An 18,943-nucleotide genomic window follows, 5' to 3' on the forward strand; every position below is an offset into this window, starting at 1 on the left:
GAAGGGTTGGATGGTGCCAGCTTAGGTCACCAAATTCTCCCCTGTGGCAGATTATCCCAAGACTGATGGTTCACGCTGTAGTTAGATTCACCAACCAGTCAAACTGTGCTCTTGATCCCCCCGCACTGGTTATCAAGAGGCTAAAAAAATTACTCCCACCAGCAAATTGGTCCAGTAAAGTGAGAAGTTAATTTAAAACTCACTACGTTCTTCTGATCCCCAAGTGGCCAGCCACGTTACCAGATCAATACTAGTTTGGATCTTACCCAAAATACCACACTGCCAGCCAGTCCTTTAGTATCTAAAGCTAAAGGTTTATTATAAAAGAAAAGGAAGACCAGGGTTGTTAAATGGTCAAAGCAATCAGATACATACATATGACTTCAGAGTCCATATATCAGGTTCTTAGCAGTATTGGTGAGTTTGCTGGCTTGTAAAGTCCCCCTGGAACACATCCAAAGTTTGGATGGGTCTATCAGTCCTTTGTTCAAAGCTTCAGTTTATAGAGAAGTTACTGCAGAGATGAGAAGCAGGATTGAAAACAAAATAGAGACGATGCAGCTACCTTTTTATAGCCTTTGCTATGTGGCTTGTAGATCCTCTGTCCCAAACACAAGCTCACAGTACATGGACACAGAAAAGCACGGGAGTCCCCTGTCCACAGGCATGGCCCTAGTACAGGTCCTGCTGACTCATAGGCATAGCCCCTGCCTTCTCTCAATGGCTTCATTGTATAGCTGATAGGCAATTAAGCAGGATAGTTAGTGCTGATGCCAATCTGTCTGGGAGTTTCACCCAGATACAGTACAAGTTTCAGATACAGATATCACATATTAACTCCCAATACAAAGATGATAGATAGATAGATATATGAACAAGATCATACTTAGCAAATTACAACTTTTCCATTGATACTTTCCATGGCATATCTTGTAAGATTCATTGCAATGGGTAATATCGGTATCAATATTATAAATGGTCACCTATATTCCATAAAGGTTAAGGGCACACCTGTCTCTCTCTATGGGTATCTAAGGAGGGAGAAGGAGACAGTCTGAAAAACCAGCTGGAAAATGATTTCCTGAAAACCTGTGAAGTGGTTTCCATGTGGCAGGGGTCACCTCCTAATCCCCTCCCTTTTCAAAATGGAGCTGAGCCAAAGCTCTGGACTCACTAAGAGTCTTCCCATTGCCTTGAATGGGCTTTGGGTCAGGTCCAGGGCTCTCCAACTTATCTATCAGCCAAACAGCAGCCAAGGATGGGATGTCGTAGGGGTTTAGAGCAATGAGAAGCTGGTCTGAAAACCCAGGACACATCTGCAAACTTTGTGTATATCAGGGCATGAGTTACTCACTTATTGTCTTCTGCAGGGAGATTTGGCGCTCACTAACAGTGCTCAGAGAAGAGCAGGCAAGCAGTCAGCAAACCTCCCACATACCCAGCTCTGCCAATGGCCCTCACCCATAACCCCCCTCTGCTATTCCAGTCCGGAGCTCCCCACCCACATCCCAGCTGTATCAATGCCCCATAGTCCTGACCCACAGCCCCCCCTCTGCTATTCCAGTCCTGAGCTCCCCACACACACCCCCAGCTGTGCCAATGCCCCATAGTCCTGACCCACAGCCCTCCTCTGCTATTCCAGTCCTGAGCTCCCCACACACACCCCCAGCTGTGCCAATGCCCCATAGTCCTGACCTACAGCCCCCTCTCTGCTATTCCAGTCCTGAGCTCCCCCCACACACCCCCAGCTGTGCCAATGCCCCATAGTCCTGACCTACAGCCCCCTCTCTGCTATTCCAGTCCTGAGCTCCCCCAGCCAGCTCTGCCAGTGGCTCTCCATCCTGACCCACAGCCCACTGCTATGCCAGTCCTGGGCTCCCCCACTCCAAACCTCAAGAACTGGCAGCTCACCCTTGACTTATATTCCCTCACCTTGGCGTTGTAGACCCAGACCTCATGTGAGCAGACACTGCCAGTTGTGGTGAGTTATGAGTTCTGCAGAGCTGTGAAATGCATGTTTCTGTGGTGTTAAACACCCATTGGGTTTTGCATGGACAGTACCAGACTCAGGGCCAGGACAGTAGTTCACTCTGCCTCTGACACTCCCTGATCTGCTGTGACTGGTGCTGACAGAGCAACCTCCAGCTCCAGCCCAGACTTGGCTCTGAGCGCCAGTGGTTGCAGCTTTGCACACCAGATGGAGGAGAAAAGCCAGCATCTTGAAGCTTTTCAACTTCAATTAATTACCAGTTGGGCCAGTAAAAGGCTCTGAATTGCTCTATAGACTGGAGGTTAGGCTGCTGCCCTTGATGCGGGAGACCCTGCTTCACCTCTTCCCTCTGCCTGTTAAGAACAGGTTTGAAGAGGAAGCTTCTTTCCCCTGGAAGCTGTTCCACTGTAACTATTAATTGAGCCAAAACAAGACTCATTTGCAAGAAGCCTTCTATAGCCAGCCCTAGGGGTTAGGGTACTTACCTGAGATGCTGGTTTAATCCCCCCTTTACTGGAGGAGAAGAAAGGACTTGAGCAGCAAGATTTTTTCTGTGCTGGTTTCAGAGAGGGGACCTAGTAGGGAAGGGTGCCCCCCTTCACAGCTGGGCCTTTTAAAGTTATTGCCCCTGTTGGGGTGTTAATGATTTGCAGGATGAGGAGGTGGGGATTAAGACCTTCCCAAGGTTCACTGGTTGGGAGCAGGTGGAAGCTGTGGGTTCCCCCTCCCACACACACACACCTGATTTCACTCCAGGCTTATGCCAGGGCATATCACAGAGTTTGAGCAAGTAAGGGATGCAGTGTCACGGGGTGAGTTGTTAACTATTCAGCGATACTCAGTGAACCCAGGGAAACAGCCTGGCTCAGAGGTGGGGGTTTATCTACTCCAGCTGGTGTGGCTGGAAAGAAACAACTTTTCTTTTGCACAAAGTCGGGGAGGGAGCAGTATTCCCATAGAACATATCTTGCCTTCCCCTAAGCTGACCAACACGCAGCTCCAAAACCCAATAAGCCTAGCATTACTAGACTTTTATTTTGGGTCTGTGAGCAAGACCTGGAATATCAATAGGTGCCAGAGATGCACAAAGCCTGCAGTAGTATTTGTTTAAAGGCAAACAATGCTAGTAGCAGGCCTTGGGTATCATTGGCGGTGCAAAATTGGAGGTGTAAGTGGGAGGCGGGAGGTCTCCTGGAAGGTGGGAGAGCCTTGGCACAACCCCTTGCAGAGGATGGGTTGGGCCTGGGTCTCCCACAGCCTGGGCGGGTAGCCTAGCTGCAGGGGACAAAAGAGTGACTTGTTTTTTAAGCAGGACACCGCCCCCCCCCATTTAAGTAAAAGGCCCCAGAGGCAGCTGATACATGTTGTAAACCCCTTCCCCACCACAAGGATTGAACCAGGGCCCTCAGCATCCCAGGGGAGTGCCCAAACCTCTACACCAGAGAAGGCAGCTCTTTAGAAGAGCTTGCTTTGGAGCAATTCATAGTTAATTAAAGTGGAAGCAGCTGCAACAGGAAAGGTTAAGGGCACTCCCTTTTCAAAGGCCTGCTCCTCCAGACATAGGAACTGAACCCACATCCTCAACCTCCCAGGGAAATACCCCAACCTCTGAGCTACAGATGGTGTCTCCTTTTCATATCTTGCTTTGGCCCAATTAATGGTTAATTAAAATGGAACAGCTTCAATAAGAACCACTGCTCTAGATCATAGTTGGAGACAGCTCAGTTGATTTTCATTGGCGCTGCATCTTTTAGCAACTGGCAATGAATCTTTTAAGGTTTACGTTTATGGTCCTGTACATTATAAGTAACAATGTGGGGTGGAGAGGCATGATGGAGGCTGTAACTCTTCCTGTATTGTCTTTTTAAAAGCTTACTTTTAGTCAAAGTATCATCATTCATTGAAATTTGTAATTAAAGGGGGAAATAAAGCCATTAGGCCAAATCCTGAAGCCCTTCAGAATGCAAAACTCCTACAATGGGTTTGCCCAAGAAAGGAAGAGCTTTTCTAGATGTGCTCCATTCCCTGTGTGTTATGGTTCTGTACCATTTGGCCTAGATTTGTGCATATACAAATCCCAGCAAGCTGTGGTGGTTTTATAACTCCCTTCAGCACAAAACCAGGTCTGATAATGCTCTCAAGAGGTGCAGCTTGTCAGGAAATTGTTTAAGCAGCTCTTCTCTTGTTCTAATGGGGGTAAATTGATATGTATTAGCGTCAAAGCTTCCATTTAAAAAACAAACACCGTTCAGTAGCCCAGCTCAGTGACAGAATCCGATTCACGTTCTGCAGTTATGACCAAAGCTGAGAGCAGGATTTGGCCCACACTACGTAACAAGTTATTGCTTTGCCAGCTCCGAACATTTTGGCCTTATGCTCTTCAGGACAAGGCCTATGGTATGTGTGCTGTGCCTAGCACAATGGGGCGTCCCTGGCCTTACCCTAAAACTGTTCTGTGCTAAGGAGCAGTGAAGTCGCCATGCAGTTTGTCCAGTTTCAATAGGACATATCAAATACCAGTGAGACAAACACACCACCAACAAATGCATCGATACACCTATTCAGTTGCCCTGCTGAGCTGCTCTGTTGTTTTGAACAAAGGGTGACTGACAGGTTACCCATTGTGCCTCTGGGTGCACCATGTGCCACTCTGATCCCTGGGAAGTCACATGCACATCTCATAGGACGGAGCCACCCCCATCGACTGGCAGTACACCTTGAATCAGTCTTTGCATTTGGAAAGCAAGCCACATCACCATAACCGCGTATTTCAAAGCGCCAAATGGGACCTGCCAACCAGTCCCCTCTACACAAAGCTCTAGGATTTAAGGGCAAAATCTTGTCCCTAGTGCTGTACGCAAACAAGTTGTACATTCCAAGAGCCATCCAGGTTGTGTGGCTTGGCCCCACGTGGGCAAGAATGCATGGGGGGGTGGGGAGTGCAGGCTGCTGCATATATGCACATCCTAGCCAAAAGACACTCTTGGGGAGCTGGGTGATCTTCCGAGTTCTCACAAAAGCTAGGCAGGAGCACTGGAACAAGGGGGCCCAGGTCCCCATCACTTTTAAAAGTGATAGCCCTCCCACTTTTTACCGGCTGTAAGGGCAAGCGAAACGGGGGAGGGGAGTGAGCGGAGGGCAGGGTCTTGGGGGGAAAAGGCAGCATGGGAGTGGGGCCTTGGGGGAAGGGGCAGCGCTAGGGCAGGGGCTCAGAGTGCCATGAGGGTGGGGCCTCGGGGGAAGGGGCAGTGCAGAGGGCAGGGTTTGGGTACCGGTGCCGCCCCTTCCCCCTTTAGGGAGCCTCCGCCATTCCTGACTCTAGGGAGTCTCCTGCTGCCACAGGAGATACGCTAAAGGTGGAAAAACCCTTCCTGTACCTCCAAGCATACCCATGCAGTGCAGGTGTTAGAAATCCCTGTACACTGAAGACTGTTTCCTCTGATTGCTAGGAGCAAAACGGATATCCTAACAAGGGGGTTGACAGGTTTGGAAGAAAATTAGGTAAAATTGCAAAATATCCCAGGGCAACCTGTTCAGTAACCGCACCTCATACTGGCTCGTCCATGTGTAGCCTTCCTGCCAAAAGATGAATTAATGCCAGCCAGGTGCTTGGCCTTATGTGGTTTTATTGTATTATCATGTTAGTAAACCAGGCCCTCTCTGCTCTGCAGTAGATTACAAGGTAGCAGTGGCAGGATATCTTACTGGACATTGTTATAAACAGAACAGCAGTTGCAGTTTTTCTTTGGTGGGGGAAAGACCTTGACCAGCCTCTCTATATAACAGGAAACAGACTTCAGGGGTGCAAGCGCAGAGGGTTGGTGTAATGATACCCACAAAAGGTATCTTGGTAGATAAACTACACATACAAGTTATGAAATTGGGTCAAGAACACTAGTTCTTCGTCTCCAAAACACAAGTGTCTACCACGTGAGCCAAAGGAGATCGCCTGTTACAAACTGTGGTGGTAAGTCTAGCCCCCACAGAGCAAATATCTCCGACAGCTAGTGATGGGACACTACTTCGGGAGGTCTGAGAGTTACTACAGAGAATTCTTGGGCAGGTGCCTAGCTGGTGGGTCTTGTCCACATTCTCAGGGTCTAATTGATCACCACATTTAGGGTCGAGAAGCAATTTCCCCCCAGCTCAGATTTCCAGAGAGCCTGGGGTTTTTCACAGCATGGGGCCCGAGCCCCTTGCAGGTTTAAACTAGTGTAAATGGTGGAGTCACTGTAACTTAAGTCTTTATACCATGATTTGAGGACTTCAGTCACTTGGCGAGAAGTTATGGGTCTATTACAGGAAGAGGTGGGTAGGTGAGGTTCTGTTGTCTGCAATTTGCAGGAGGTCAGACTAGCTGACAGTCCCTTCTGACAGTAGGTATGATATCCACAGTGCACTGGTCTGGTTCCCATGAGCAGAGAATTATCAAACTGCAGTACACGCATCTCAGTTAATGAATAGACATGATTCTGTTGCATCCAGTGTTGGATTCACATGCAGAATTGTTCTGAGTTTTAATGTGCTTATGAAACCCCCAGTGCTGGTGCATGGTTTTTAATGCAGTTTTTGTTCCATCAGCATCTGAGCTTTGTGTGTGTATCTTTATTATGTCAGCCACCCTGCAACATGAACCATGTTGTAAGGTATGTTGTCTTTTCTTTCCTTCTCCATCCTGGCCCCATCCTCCTCCCAAGTACCCAGTGTCCCCAGGTATTTCAGAATCCGACAGCCTAACCTGGAAACCATCACTTTGGAATGGGGCCACCCTGAACATCCCAATGGAATTCTCACTGGATACAACCTTAGATACCAAGCCTGTACGTTCCACACCTGTTTGTTTTTCTCAACTGATCAGTGATTTTTAACTCATCAAGAGTTCTCTTGGGTGAGTAGGTTATTCAGCGCCAAATCCAGAAAGAGTTCCTCCTCCCAGGTGCTAAAAGGTATTTTCCAAAATATGACGGCACAAGAGTAGCCTTTAAAGAATTAGAGACTTCCATGACAAGGTAAAACATTTGCTATTTCTGAAGGCGACAAGTCCTGCTGCAGTGCTGAGTGCCTGCACCATTTCAGTGTAAGCCGGTAGGGGTTGCGGGTGCTCAGCATCTCCCAGGACTTGGCCAGAGGGGGAGAAATAAGGTTTAGCCCCAGACTGCAATAATAAATTGCAAGCAAAGTCTAAATACAGTGAAATTGGTACAGCAGATTCTTTCTCTCTCACTCATACACACACACCTGGAAGATTACTGCAGAAAGAGTCAAGTATCAGAGAGGTAGCCGTGTCTGGATCTGTAAAAGCAGCAAAGAGTCCTGTGGCACCTTATAGACTAACAGACGTATTGGAGCATGAGCTTTCGTGGGTGAATACCCACTTCGTCGGATGCTCCAATACGTCTGTTAGTCTATAAGGTGCCACAGGACTCTTTGCTGCTTTTGCAGAAAGAGTGAAACTGCCCCCACAATATCCCCAAACAGTATGGAATTCAGCGCAATGCAGATGGCCAAATATCAGGGCTGTGCACAACACAAAAGTCTTATTGTGAGAGCTTAAGCAGGACACGTACCAGCCCTCTGCATGGGTGTGAATCTCATCTCTAGCCTGCAGGGGTGCTGGAAAAATTTGTATAGTTGGGGGGGGTGGAGGGTTGAGAGCCATTGAACCGAACTGTAAACCCTGGATATAGTGGAAACCACTTCAAGCCAGAGGGTGCAGCAGCGCCCTCCGCACCCTAGTTCCAGCACCTATGCTAGCCAGTACAGTTCAGCTGCACCATTACTCAATGCACATCCCCCTAGGAGGCAGCTGGCTGCTGTTGCTCTCTCAGACAGGTTTTGTTGCATCTCCACAAATCTTTCTATTGAGCATAGTCAATAGAAAGAAGCATATTGGACCATCAGCTGATTTTCTAGGGTGGGAGGAGATGAAATGTGTAACATAGCATGTGTCTGAAACAAAGCTGAAGCCTACACAGCTTGCCTTTCTCCCCAGTTAATGGAACCAAAACGGGCAGAACGCTGGTAGAGACCTTCTCCCCCAACCAAACAAGGTTTACGCTCCAGAGGACAGACCCCATATCGCGCTATAGATTCTTCCTGCGTGCTAGGACACAGGTGGGAGATGGAGAATCCATTGTGGAAGAGTCGCCAGCCCCACTGAATGAAGGTAGGTGGAGGACAGCGTTGCTGTGACTTTGGGGGTGGGATACATGCTCCCAGAGGAGTTAACACACAAGGAGCATTATGCATGTCTTCCAAAACTACAGACTACACTGAAAATCACATACAGAATGTGGTTTTACTAAGGGAACGGGTAACTTTCTCACCATGACATAAGCAGAGCTAATAGTCCCTAAGCAAGAAAGTTCTACTCTGTGCCTCAGTTACCCATCTGTAAAATGGGGATAGCACTGTTAAGGATGTTGTGCAGATAAAATCCATTCATGATTGTGAAGTGCTCAGATACTACATTAATGAGGGCCATATGAGTACCTAGTTAGATAGGCAAATGTAGTGACTGCTTTTCCAAATTGAGGCACTTAGGGACTGCCATAGTGCATCAGAATAATGGTCCATCTAGCTCAGTATCTTATCTCCAACAATGGCCAGCATCTGATGCTTCAGAGGAAAGTGCAAGACCCCTCAGAGAGGACAATTATGAAACAATAACCTGCCCTTATGGGAAGTTTCTTCCTGACCCCAGGCAGTTAGTGGTTGTCTTATGCCCTGAAGCAGGAGGGTTTATCTCTTTTACAACTACAGAGAGATGCTTGCTGTATTCACAGCAGTAAACTCTGTCTTCCTGATGGCACTCTGCCTGCCCCTTCACGTGCTGTGTAGTATCACTTACATATATCCTCTATGGGGAAACAGCGTATGCAGAGAGAGAGACTCTCTAGTAGGCCTTTTCCTCCTTAAAGAAGATTTAGGTCAGATATTAAGAAAACTTTTTAACTACAAAGATAATTAAGCACCGGAAAGGGTTACCTAGGGGAGTAGTGGAATCCCTGACACTGGAAATTTTAAAGACCGGCTCAGACAAAATTCCCATCAGGGATGGTCTAGAACCAATTTTACTTGGTCCTGCCTCAGTGTGGGAGGCTGGATTAAATGACCTCTTGAGATCCCTTCCAGCCCTACATTTCTATGACCCTTTTACTGTAGCTCCACATAGAGTTCACCACAGAAATGTTTAGTGCAGATTCCAGAAATGGTATTTACATTGAAAAACCTCTTTGAACAATACTGCCGTGTCGATGTTACGCCTGGGAGACAATGGGCCAGAGTGATCCAGTGAGGACGTATCAGTGGGATACAAAAACGTAGCTGGGTGATCTAACCATTGGCAGGCTGCTAGGGAATCCCTGCAGTTTGACAAGCTGCTAGATCTAACGAGAAGCAGCACCTCCACTGGATTTCATTGCCCGACCTGGTACGCTGTCAGGGTATATTGGGAATGTTGGTCCCTAGCTACTAGCCCACAGACAGGAAGAGGAGGCTGTTGGGGCTTTGCACTCAATCTGGCAAAAGAAATGAAGGGAGTGAGGAAAAGATCCAAGTTAATTAATGGGTTTTGGCCATCGCTGTGTGTTTAGTCATTAACAGTGGGATTTATACCAGGATATTTATAACTGACCTTCAAAAGCTACAACATACACGTATTTTGGCATTTGCCCGAGGAGGGTACAGCAAAGAGGAGAAAACTTTGACCCAGCCAGTGTCAGGAGATCTAGTTTATCAGTATAACTAGGAAGACAATCAAAGGGACACAGCACTGTTGTCTAGTGGTTAGAATCAGAGCTGACAGGGTTTAAATTTGGGGTGGGAGGGTCCACTTAATCCATCCCCCAAAGGAACTGTGCCATTGATCCACAGAGGTGCTTCTACTGAGCTGAGCTCTCTCTTTTTCCTGGAAGAGAGTGTACACTTCAGATAGCCACCAGAGGGAACTATCGAACAGCATTTGCCCGGGTCTTGGAATTCCTCTGAAATAGCTTTGTATCTTCCTTGCCGTTACAAAGTGCATTTCTGAGACTATGCCAGTATGTAGAACATGGGGAACAGCCTCTCTTACTTTTAAGGTGCCCAAACTCTGAAGTAGAATAGCTCACTACTGTATAACTCTGGGTAGGGTTCTGTTGACAGAGAAACAAGGTGGGTTGGCACTCTTGGACTGAGCTATTGCCAGTCTAGAAAGAGAAAGTGTAGTCAACAACTGTGCCCAATAATTGGCATCCTGTGTTCTTTGCGAGGCCTACTGCATGCTACAGCTTGACCCAGTCTAGCAACAACCATCTTCAGATACAGATGTTAAGTACAGTTCTTCTTCGAGTGATTGCACATGTCCATTCTAATATAGGTGTGCGCACACCCCAAGCACGGTTGATGGAAATCTCTCTCTCAGTGGTGACTTGTTGGCTCTGGTGCTCCATAGTGTAGGTAGAAAGGGCCAGGCTAGCCCTGCACCCCATCAGTTCTTTCTGAACGCGGTGATGGTCACTGGAACTACTCTCCTTGCTGCAGCAAGCTTTTCTCAGTGGTCTTCATTTTTTCCTCCATTTTTCTTCATACTGTACATAGAGTGTAAATAGTTATTAGTTTTGTTGGCGCTTCTCCGTAACTTAGTGCAGTTTTGGCCTGTCCCCGGTGCTGAGGCATGCCTTTGTCACCAGGCTTCAAGCCGAGGCATTTGCTGGGCCAGAGATCTGCTGGTGCTCTCGGTACCATCATTGCCAGCTGTACAAGAGTTGGCAGCCTTGGTGCCGGCGGGCAGGAGGGAATGGGTAACCTCCAGCTGCTATCCGGTTCCGGGCTCCGCGGTACCACCTAGAGGGAAACCGTCCTTGCTGGTCCTGGCGCAAGCTTCCCCACCCCAGCACCCATCTCCAGCACTGGTGGGAAGTGCACCTCCATGGATCCCGGAGGAAGGCTCGTCAGAGTCGGCGGTTGGCTGGTACTCTTCTTGTCTGAGGAGCCCTCAGTATCCCTCCTGCCATCCCTACCCCGCTGTGGATCCTGGACAGGAGTGCCATGGAGCGCTTGGCCTAGCAGTCATAGGCCTATACAGTGGCCCTTTTGGAACCTCTGGGGGTTCCCCCTGATGCCAGGGCCCCATTCTCTGCCTCATCGTCCCAGTCAAGACCTGCAGCGGAAACGGAGTAGGGGTTTTAGGCACAGTCACTCCTATCTACCTCACTGTCAATATCTGCCCCTCCCAGACACCCAGGGGGTTCAAAGCAGACCCCTTGATGGGACACTCAAGGGTGTTATACCAGTTCCCGTCTCAACGGATCCTGTGTCCCCATAGGTGCTGGAACTAGGGGTGCTGCAGTACTCCCTGGCTTGAAGTGGTTTCCATCATATGCAGGGTTTACAGTTTGGTTCACTGGCTCTCAGTACCCACACTATACAAATGGTTCCAGCACACCTGTCTGTCCCCCTTCAGCACAGCGTGGTCTCATATCACCAAGGATCATTAGGTGCTGAACACGGTGGAAGCGGGTTATACGCTCCAATTTATTTCTACCCGCTCACCCTGTCCCTTTTCAGGGACCCCTCTCACAAGCAGTTTCTAGTCTAGGAGGTACAAGCCCTCCTCAGAGTGGGAGCTGTGCAAAAGGTTCCACAGAATTTAAGAGGGAAGGGGGTTTACTCCCATTCTTCCCTAATTCCAAAAGCAAAGAGTGGTCTCAGACCTAGTCTAAACCTCCACTGTCTTAACAGCTACCTCAAGAAACTGAAGTTCCCCATGGTCTCTCTGGCTTCCATTATCCCCTCCTAGTATGTTGCCCCTGATTTAAGAGAGGCCTATTTTCACGTTTCGATTTTCCAAGTCCACAGAAGGTTTCTCAGATTTGTCATCAGCCAGGCCCACTAACCAAGTCATGGTTCATCCATTCGGCCTGTTGGCGGCCCCACAGGTGTTTGCAAAGTGCATGGCGGTAGTGGTGACCTTCCTGAGAAGACAGGAAGCGCAAGTCTTCTCGTATCTGGATGACTGGCTAGTCAGGTCGGTCCAAGGTTCAGGTAAAGTCCAGTATCCACCTCATTTCAGTCAACTTTCCAGGCCCTGCGTCTGCTAATGAACAAGCAGAAATCTATCCTCACTCCAGTGCTGAAGATAGAGTTTATCAAAGCGATGTTTGACTTCGCCCAGGCCATGGCCTCCCTCCCAGAATGCTGGTTTCAGGCAATCGCGTGACTAGTAGCGCACGTCAAGGTCCACCTCATTATGACAGCCCATTTCTGTCTCAGGCTTTTAGGTCACATGGCCTCATGTACGTATGTGGTGCAGCATGCCAGACTACACCTCAGGCGCATTCAGGCTTGGCTGGCCTCAGCGTACTTGCCGAATCACCACCATCTAGACTCGGTTCTCACATGTGTTCCCCAATCCTTGTTTCCCCTCAATCAGTGGCTGGATCCTCTGATGGTTTGCACAGGCATTCCCTTCGCCCAGCCCCAACCTTCGTTATCCCTGATCTCGGATGCATCAGAGCTAGGCTGAGGAGCTCACGTGGGGCTACTTATGACCTCAGGCCAATGGTCCCTGGAAAAGCATCAGCGTCAGAGAGCTCAGAGCAGTCACCTCGCATTGCAGGCAGGAGCATACTAGTGCTCATGGATAACACTGCAGCCATGCTCAATCTCGACAGACAGGGAAGAGCTCACCCTTCCCCCCGTGTCAGGAAGCAATTTGCTTATGGGAGTTTTGCATAGTCCACTCAATCCAGCTTGAGGCTTCTCGCCTTCCGGGAGCGCAGAACAAGCTGGCAGATCACCTCAGCAGATCTTTCTCCAATCACCATAAGTGGCTCCCTTGCCCAGACATCGTGAGGGATATTTTCCAGCGGTGTAGGACTCCCCCATTTACCTATTTGCGACCAGACTCAACAGAAAGCGTCACTAGTTTTGCTCCCTGCAAGGTCACAGCCCAGGGTTCACTTACGGGATGCCTTCTTGCTCCTGTGGACAGGGCACCTGTTCTACACTTTCCCTCCTATCCCGCTCATGCACAAGGTTCTGCTGAAAATCAAGCTGGACAGGATGTGGGTCATTCTCATAGCCTCAGCCTGGCCCCGTCAGCACTAGTTCGCCACGCTGCTAGGCCTTTCCTTAGCAACTCCGATGCTGCTCCCTGTACTCCCCAACCTGATATTCCAGGACCACAGTTGACTGCTTCACCCGAACTTCAGCGCCCTCCACCTGACAGCGTGGAAGCTACATGGCTAAATACCATAGAGCTGGCCTGCTCGGAACAGGTCTGCTAGGTCCTGTTAGGTAACAAGAAGCCCTCTCCCAGGGCTACATACCTCTCCAAATGGAAGCGGTTCTCCATTTGGCTTCCCAACACGGTCTCTTACCCATGCAGTCATCACTACAGGCCATGCTTGAGTACTTGTTACACCTGAAACAATAGGAGTTAACGATTTCATCGATTAAGGTACACCTCACAACGATTTCAGCATTCCATCCCCCGCTGGATAACCATTCCGTTTTCTTACATGAGAGGTCTCTTCGTTTCCTCAAGGGCCTAGAAAGATTTTACCCACAAATACGAGAGCCAGTCCCTCCCTGGGAACTAAGCCTGGTCCTATCAAAACTTTCAGACCCTCCGTTTGAACCGCTCACAATGTGCCACCTGTCGTACCTTTCCCAGAAGGTGGCCTTTCTGGTGACTAATACTTCAGCCAAGAAGGGTCTCAGACAGCCGCACTCTTACATCAGAACCCCCATACACAATCTTCTTTAAGGATAAGGTGCAGCTGCACCCTCACCCTGCCTTCCTCCTGAAGGTGGTTTTGCAGGTTCACAGTAATCAGTCAGTCCTCTTGCCGGTTTTCTACCTGAAACCACACATGAACAGGGAGGAGCAACATCTCCACCCTCTGGACCTCAGAAGTGCCCAAGCATTCTACATAGAGACGACCAAACCATTCCGTAGATCCACCCAACTCTTCCTAGTGGTAGCTGACAGGATGAAAGGCCTCCCCATCTCGACTCAGAGGATCTCATCCTGGATCACACTGTGCATTCGCACATGCTACGAGCAGGCAGGTGTTCCACCACAAGCTATCCTGACTCCACAAGGGCACAAGCATAATCAGCGGTGTTCCTGGTCCATGTCCCTATGGAGGACATCTGCAGAGCAGTGACTTGGACATCAGTGCATACATTTTCTACTCATGACACCATCATTCAACAGGCCAGAGATGATGCCAGTTTCGCTCGAGCTGTGTTGCAGTCAGGATGTCTGTGAACTGCGAGTCCACCACCTATACAACTGCTTGGGAGTCACCTACATTGGAATGGACATGTGCAATCACTCAAAGAAGAAAGAAGGGTTACTAACCCTTCCATAACTGTTGTTCTTCGAGACATGTTGCACATATCCATTCCAAGACCCACCCTCCTGCCCTTTTTTCAGAGTTGGCCAGAAAGAAGGAACTGAGGGGGAGCGAGATCAGCTGGGACCTTTATACCAGTGCCATGAGCGCACTGCACCAGAGGGCGCTAGAGCCAACCCGACGAGTACCACTGAGGGAAAAATTTCTGGTGACTATGCTTGGGGTGTTCACACACCTACATTGGAATGGACATATGCAACACGTTGCGAAGAACAACAGTTACGGAAAGGCTAGTAACCGTTTTTTCCACCAAAACCATGCTGCTTGACAACCCTTTATCAATATCCCTCGTCCAACAGGGATTTCATTTATTGTGGTGAGCTATCATAACCCACGTTAGGTTAGGCCCCATGCTTATCTGGATAAAGCACTTTCTGAATATAAACCCCCTACTGTATTACGTTTTTAGGTCTTTGGAATGTTCAAATCACAGCACCAACAGTAGCTATTTCACCCTAGCAACTCCCCTGTGCTAAGCATCACACAACAGTGCCCATATATTTTCTGCCAATCTTAAATTGTTTTTATTGGTGCAAGGAGAGTTATAAAACAAATGCATTCTCCAGTCCACAAAACCCTAAGAGCCACTGCAGAGACAGGCTGGGGGAGGCATGGTGCCACTTTCCCATCACCCCAGCAATCAACAGACGACCCGCAGAAGGAAACAGCCACAACTCACAGATTCATAATAGGATAAAACGCCCATTGTGAGACATCGATCAAATGGAGTGAAAGGTCAGGAGCCCTTAGGGATGGAAGACAGACAAAGCTGGCTCTTTCCCTTCTATAGCATTTGCTAACAGACATACAATTCAATTAAACTTCCGATTTTATTTAATGGGTGTTTGCTTTTCTTTTTCCTCCTTAATTGTGGTGGGTGGGAAAAGTATCCTATTGAAAATACAGTAAAAATGAAAGGCTTTCTACATGTCTTTAAGCAGACAGGCTCCAGAACTGTTACACAGTATTGTAATATTGGCAAAACTGACGTTCAGTGGCATGGGTCCCTGCCATACACTGTATTTTTCTGATGCAGCGGCTTCCATGAATGCCCTGCTTAGAGGACAGGTACTGGATATGGATAACAACATCCAGTAAGTTTGTTCCACATACGCTTGTTATTCACTTTGCTGGGTCACGGATAGTTATACTTTCTTAACAGATCTGTGGTGTTTGCCCACAGCTATCCCACAGTGCTAGCTGAGATGCACTGCATTTCCTTTCCATTACTCAGAATGAGAAATAACTCTCAGCTGTAAATACAGGCCGTGAATTGTCAGCCCAAAAAAGGCAAGTTTCCCTTTCCTTGGTAAAGGCAGACAATGGCACTCATTGAGAGTGAGCTTTGACAGCTCAACCAATCCATTATCCATTAGTGAAAAAGAGTAAGGGTGAGATCTGCTCATCTCACTTACTTATGCAGTCTCACTGAAGCCGCATGAGTAAGGCGAGCAGGATTTGGCCCTAGAACATGAGAGCTGGTATGTATCTAACACAAGGCTAGGTTGGGCAGGATTTTATTAATGAATGGTATGTAACCCCAGTACGCAGAATGTTGTTTAGCAGCTTTAAATGAATTTGGTTTGATTTTTTACATACCTGCTGTAGACCCCCTAAAAAGAACTTGGAACTCAATGGAAGAAGGTTCAGAAAACCAACCCTTGAAATCAACTGCTTTAGTTCTGTCTTCAGAGATGGATACTAGACTCAATCATAAATAAATGTATCCAGATGTTGCTTCCATTTCTGTCAAGCTGCATCCAACCACAAGGGTAAAATTAAACACAGTTCTGTTTGATTCATTGATTACAACAGCTTGGGTCAGTTTCACAGTATGTACATAATACGCCCTGAAGTTGGGTTTTACAGCAAGCTGAACGTGGAGGGTCCAATTTTGTTCTCCCTAGAATGAGATGTAAGCACATGCTTGAATGCTTTACTTAATCAAAGCCGCACACCAGGACAGAACCTGACCATTAGCATCCATTTGCTGGCGAGGTGGGGTGTGTTTAACTGGGAATGACTATTCATCTCTGACTCAAAGGGAATCCTCCTTCTCTTTATCCTATGCAAATAGCTATAGTTATTATGCACAGAAAGGTGATTGCTGGGGGGCAGCTAATGCATTTTCTTTCTCTCTTAAAACCTTTGGTGACTCTGTGTATGACTGATCACCAGTCTCACTAATGTGCTGTGGTTTTATATATTCCTTTGTTTTCTCTTCCCCTCTCTTCTCTGCTGTCCTTGTATTCCCCTCCCTATACCTGGCGCTGCACTCTGAAGCCACTCCAACCCCAGGTACCGTACCAACTGGAGGAGGAGGTAACAGGCATGGAGCAATGCACAGTCAAGGGCTGTCTCTAGGGTGTGCTGGCACTTAAGCATGCACTATGTTAACCCTTTCAATGAGCAAACTAAGCTATCAGAGGATAAATTGGCTGTAAGAAACACTGGTGTGGAGAACAAAGCACCACAGGCAGAGAGAAGAAAATATTATGGTACTACAATTAAGGTTGCAAGCATCAATGTATCTCTGCACAGTACTCAACCCCTGTTAATGGTCTGCAAGATCTAGCATCAGAAAACTAAATGAAACCCACTTAATCCTGCTTTTGCTGCAGAAGGGCCCAACACAGAGAAAACAGTGTGCAGTCTTGTCGTTAGAGCACGGCAGTGGGACAACCAGGGTTGTAGTCCCAACTCTGCACCAACTGCTTCACCTTTCTGCATCTCCATCCTCCATTCTGTCCAATGGGGACAATACGTTGCATTCATACTGCCTGAGGGTGTTACGTGCAGCTTAATTAATATTTATCCTTAGAATGCATGTGACAATGCTCAGTAGTATCATATATAAACACACCCCCAGGTACTGAGGGTGTAATTCACCTTTCTTTATGCAGCATTTTACACAAACAATGGCACTACACACTGAAAATTCCTGTACAACTCTTTGGCAGCTGTTACTCCCTTCTAGAAATACAGGGGTGCGTTACTTGCGGGTATGCTTGGCGCAGCCAAAGTTCTACATGCGAACACTGCAATGTACATGACACACTGTATTTCTCCAATGGCCAGCAGCTATATAGTTCTCTCTTTCCCAGGCTTCCATTGAAAGGGTTAATAATAATGTTTGTGCAGCAGCTATGCATGTTTGCATGTTAGGCTATTTGCTGGCTTTGCCCTCTACTACATATTTCCGTAACAACACTGAGATACAGAGAAACCCTGTTCTTTTGAAAGGGAGTCTCTGCCTGCTTTCTAGGAAACCTAAATCCCCAACTACCCAAAATGTGTCAACATAGTAAACGCCAAAGCATAACTTCTGAAACCTTTTTTTTTTTTGGTACAAATGAGGGGTTTTCCCCTCTGTAAATGCAACAGCATCACTGGCGTGCAACTTTCAGAGAAATGGCTTTTTCAGAGCAGGGCATTTTCAGCAGATTTTTGCAGCAGCTGTTGCAGCCAGGCTGATCAAGCCTGGGCGATTCAGCTGAGCAGCACATGGGATCATGTCTGCCAGCAAATGCATCTCAAATGCCCTGTGCCAATGAAGAGCTATTGATCTGAGATGACAGCACCCATTTTTGCATGCACTAAAGGGATCTATAAGAAGCCATGCTTTATCTTCGTGGACACAGCACTAAGGAGTGGATAGGGGCATTTGGTTTTCCTTGTAAGGAAATGGGATTTCAATGGGAGATTTGCCTGTGTGATGACTGCAAACACAGGGCCTGTTTTCAGTCACAAAATGGTGTATTTTAGGTTCTGCTTTTCTACTTCACAGATGTCCCCCTCCCCCCTCTATTTTGTTACAGCAGTGTTTGTTTAATCAATATTATTTTGCAAACTTCCCTCACTTACAGACCTTTCTTTCTTTTACTGTATTGTCACTTCCTAAAACAAAGGGTACCAGATTGGTCTGCTTTGAAGAACTGAATATAAAACATACGTAACTTTTCCCATATAGTTTCACAGCACCAATGAAACAGGGAACATCTCATTTCAACCCTAGTTTAACAGAGTTCACAGGGATCTAAAATTCCTGTCTGGGCCAGGGCCAACGTTTCTAGCTTTGGTGGATCCTGCTGAATCTTTAAATCACATCTTTCTTCTTATTGCATCCAGCAGTTTCATCGTGATTTTAGCAGTTCATATTTCTCAAACTGCTGAAGTTAGATGGAATGCCTTGCCATTTGAATAGTGTGTTCCAAGCTCTCACTGACCAAAGGGACTGACAGAGTTTGGGTTGTATTCTACCAATATAAGCAATAAATGGCCACTAAGGCCTGGTCCACACTAACCTCCCACTTCGGACTAAGGTACGCAAATTCAGCTACGTTAATAACGTAGCTGAATTCGAAGTACCTTAGTCCGAACTTACCGCGGGTCCAGACACGGCAGGCAGGCTCCCCCGTCGATGCCGTGTACTCCTCTCGCCGAGCTGGAGTACCGGCGTCGACGGCGAGCACTTCTGGGATCGATCCGGAATCGATTTATCGCGTCTAGACAAGACGCGATAAATCGATCCCAGAAGATCGATTGC

At 47.6% G+C, this 18,943-nt stretch overlaps 1 protein-coding gene across 8 annotated transcripts in view; it reads left to right on the top strand.

The window, feature by feature from the left end:
• The window catches only part of NFASC (neurofascin), a 102,311-nt gene that overhangs the window by 52,412 nt on the left and 30,956 nt on the right, over positions 1-18,943 (top strand). For 5 of the 8 annotated variants that reach the window (XM_065403579.1, XM_065403580.1, XM_065403583.1 and 2 more), the window contains 3 exons: positions 6,688-6,810; positions 7,983-8,156; positions 16,681-16,695. In XM_065403579.1, the coding sequence (XP_065259651.1) occupies positions 6,688-6,810; positions 7,983-8,156; positions 16,681-16,695 (312 nt within the window). The remainder of the gene's footprint in view (positions 1-6,687; positions 6,811-7,982; positions 8,157-16,680; positions 16,696-18,943) is intronic. The other 3 variants (XM_065403584.1, XM_065403582.1, XM_065403586.1) reach the window with 1 other exon arrangement.

Source organism: Emys orbicularis, chromosome 4 (genome assembly GCF_028017835.1).
Source record: "Emys orbicularis isolate rEmyOrb1 chromosome 4, rEmyOrb1.hap1, whole genome shotgun sequence".
Classification (NCBI taxonomy): Eukaryota; Metazoa; Chordata; order Testudines; family Emydidae; genus Emys; species Emys orbicularis.